Here is a 2,587-nt window from a genome sequence, read left to right as displayed (position 1 = left end):
ACAAACAAACAGTCATACACTGACAGTCAGCCACCCATACACACTCAAACACACACACACACACACACACATGAACATACACACACAAGCACTCATACACACACATGAACTTACACACTCAAAAACACACACTGAACACTGTTCCTTCTCTCTGACTTTGACAGGACAGCGATGAGGATGAGGATGATGAGGATCCATTTCTTAGTGATGAATACAGCAGCTCTGAGCCCCGAGAGGAGAGGAGAGAAGCTCCGACCAGGGGGAGGCCGCGGCGAGCTGTGACCCAGCATCGAGGCACCTTCCCAGGGCAGACACCATCCGAGGACAGGCCCTCCCGCCGGAGGTCCACGCGGACGCTGTCTTACAACGAGACTGCTGATTACCCCCCAGCCAAGCGACCACATACAGAGGTGAGACACACACAGATCAATACCATAGAAGCAGACACACACACACACACACACACACACACACACACACACACACACACACACACACACACTCACAGATCCAAATGATGAAACTCACATGATGAACCACCCCCCCCCCCCCCCCATTGTATTTGTGTTTTTTGCTCCCTCCCCCACTTCCTTTCTCTTTCCCTCTCTCTCTCCATCCTCACCCCTCTATCTGTCTTTCTCTGTCTCTCTCTCTCCCTTTCCGCCTCCTCCCTCCCCTTTCTCCACCCCCACCCCTCCCTGTCTCCCTCATACCTCCCCTCTCTCCACCCCTGCCCTTCTCTCTCTCTCTCTCTCTCTCTCTCTCCCTCTCCCTCTCCCTCTCCCTCTCTCTCTCTCTTTCACTCTCTCTCCCTCTCTCTCTCTCCCTCTCCCTCCCTATCTCTCTCTCTCCCTCTGTCTGTCTGTCTGTCTCTCCCCCTGCAGGTGGGTATGTGTGAGGAGGAAGAGTGTTTGGTTCTGGAGACCAACCCACTGGAGTGGAGTGTGTCAGACGTGGTTGACTTCATCAAGTCCACAGACTGCGCAGCCCTCTCCAAAATCTTTCAGGAGCAGGTATGCACAAACACACACACACACACACATACAGACACACACATTTAATCACTCACGTACTGTTACACACACACACACACACACGTGCACACACTCACACACACTCACAGTGTATCACTGTTCTGTCAGCACCATGTTCACCGTGATTCTGTGATTTGGTGATTCTTTGATTCAGTGGTTCAGTGATTCACCAAATAGTGTGAATTCAATTTAGCCTTGATTGTACTTGCCAGTTTGTTTACAATATAAAAATGTATTAGATATATATCACTGTGCATATGTTACTCACACATGAACACACACACAACCACACACACACACACACACACACACACACACACACTGAAGCACATACAGACACACACACACACACACACACACACACACAGAAGCACATGCAGACACAGCTTTCTCACCATGACCAGTCTTGATCTTTGTCTACCTCTCTATATCTTGTTCTTGTTTTCTTGTTCTCTCTCTTTTTATGTCTCTCTTCATTCGCCCCCTCTCTCTTTCTTTTTCTTTCATTTCCACCTCTCTCTATCTCACTCCATCTTTATCTCCTCTCTCTCTCTCTCTCTGTATTACATCAGGTGTCACTAAGGAAACAGATGTGATGATGGTGTTGATTTAGCTTCTTAATTTAGATGTGTTTTATTAGTGCAGTCATGTAAGAATATTAGACAGAGGTATACTAAAAGAGTGTTAACCCCCCTCCCTCCCTTTCTCTCTCTCTTCCTACCTCTTTCTCTCTCTCTCTTTCTCCCTCCCTTCCTACCTCCTTCTCTCCCTCCCTCCCTCTCTCTCTCTCTCTTTCCCTCTTTCTCTCCCTCCCTCTCTCTCTCTCTCTCTGTCTAACTCTCTCCTCCCTCTCTCTCTCTCTCTCTCTCTCTCTCTCTCTCTGTCTCCCTCCCTGTAGGATATTGATGGCCAGGCTCTGTTGCTGTTGACTCTACCCACTGTGCAGGAGTGCATGGACCTCAAGCTGGGTCCTGCTATCAAACTGTGCCACCAAATAGAACGGGTCAAAGTGGCCTTCTATGCGCAGTACGCAAAGTGATGCAGACACACACACGTACACAAATATGTGACAAAATGGATGTTATGGCAGCATGTACACCATCAGAATATTTAGAACACTGGAATATTGTCAAACATTGCTTACAAAAACCTCTTCATACAGCTCCGCCCACCATGATTGCTGACACTCTAATTGGTCCAATCTGTGTCTGGGGGCGTATACCATCATATCATATCCTATCACAACTCAGGAAGTCCTGATACTTACCTGTATGTGTATGTGTCTTTGAAAGTGTTTGTTTGTGAATGTGTGTGTGTGTGTGTGTGTGTGTGTGTGTGTGTGTGTGTGTGTGTGTGTGTGTGTGTGTGTGTGTGTGTGTGGTGTGTGTGTGTGAGAGAGTGAGTGAGAGATTGTGTCTGTGTGTGGAGTGTGTGTGAGAGAAAGCAATAGAGAGAGAGAGAGGGTGTTTGTTAGAGTGTGTGTGTGTGTGTGTGTGTGTGTGTGTGTGTGTGTGTGTGTGTGTGTGTGTGTGTGTGTGTGTGTGTGTGTGTGC

At 48.0% G+C, this 2,587-nt stretch overlaps 1 protein-coding gene across 2 annotated transcripts in view; it reads left to right on the top strand.

Annotated features, from left to right (window-relative positions):
- The window catches only part of sfmbt2 (Scm like with four mbt domains 2), a 47,514-nt gene extending 45,137 nt beyond the window's left edge, over positions 1 to 2,377 (top strand). For both annotated transcript variants that reach the window (XM_080850852.1, XM_080850851.1), the window contains 3 exons: positions 165 to 410; positions 885 to 1,013; positions 1,933 to 2,377. In XM_080850852.1, coding sequence (XP_080706978.1) covers positions 165 to 410; positions 885 to 1,013; positions 1,933 to 2,073 — 516 coding nt within the window. In that variant the 3' untranslated portion in view covers positions 2,074 to 2,377. The remainder of the gene's footprint in view (positions 1 to 164; positions 411 to 884; positions 1,014 to 1,932) is intronic.
- The last annotated feature ends 210 nt before the right edge of the window (positions 2,378 to 2,587 follow it).

The sequence above is a fragment of the Sprattus sprattus genome (assembly GCF_963457725.1).
Source record: "Sprattus sprattus genome assembly, chromosome: 14".
NCBI lineage: Eukaryota > Metazoa > Chordata > Actinopteri > Clupeiformes > Clupeidae > Sprattus > Sprattus sprattus.
The sequence above is the reverse complement of the archived record's forward strand: the minus strand, read 5'-3'. Positions and strand labels throughout refer to the sequence as shown.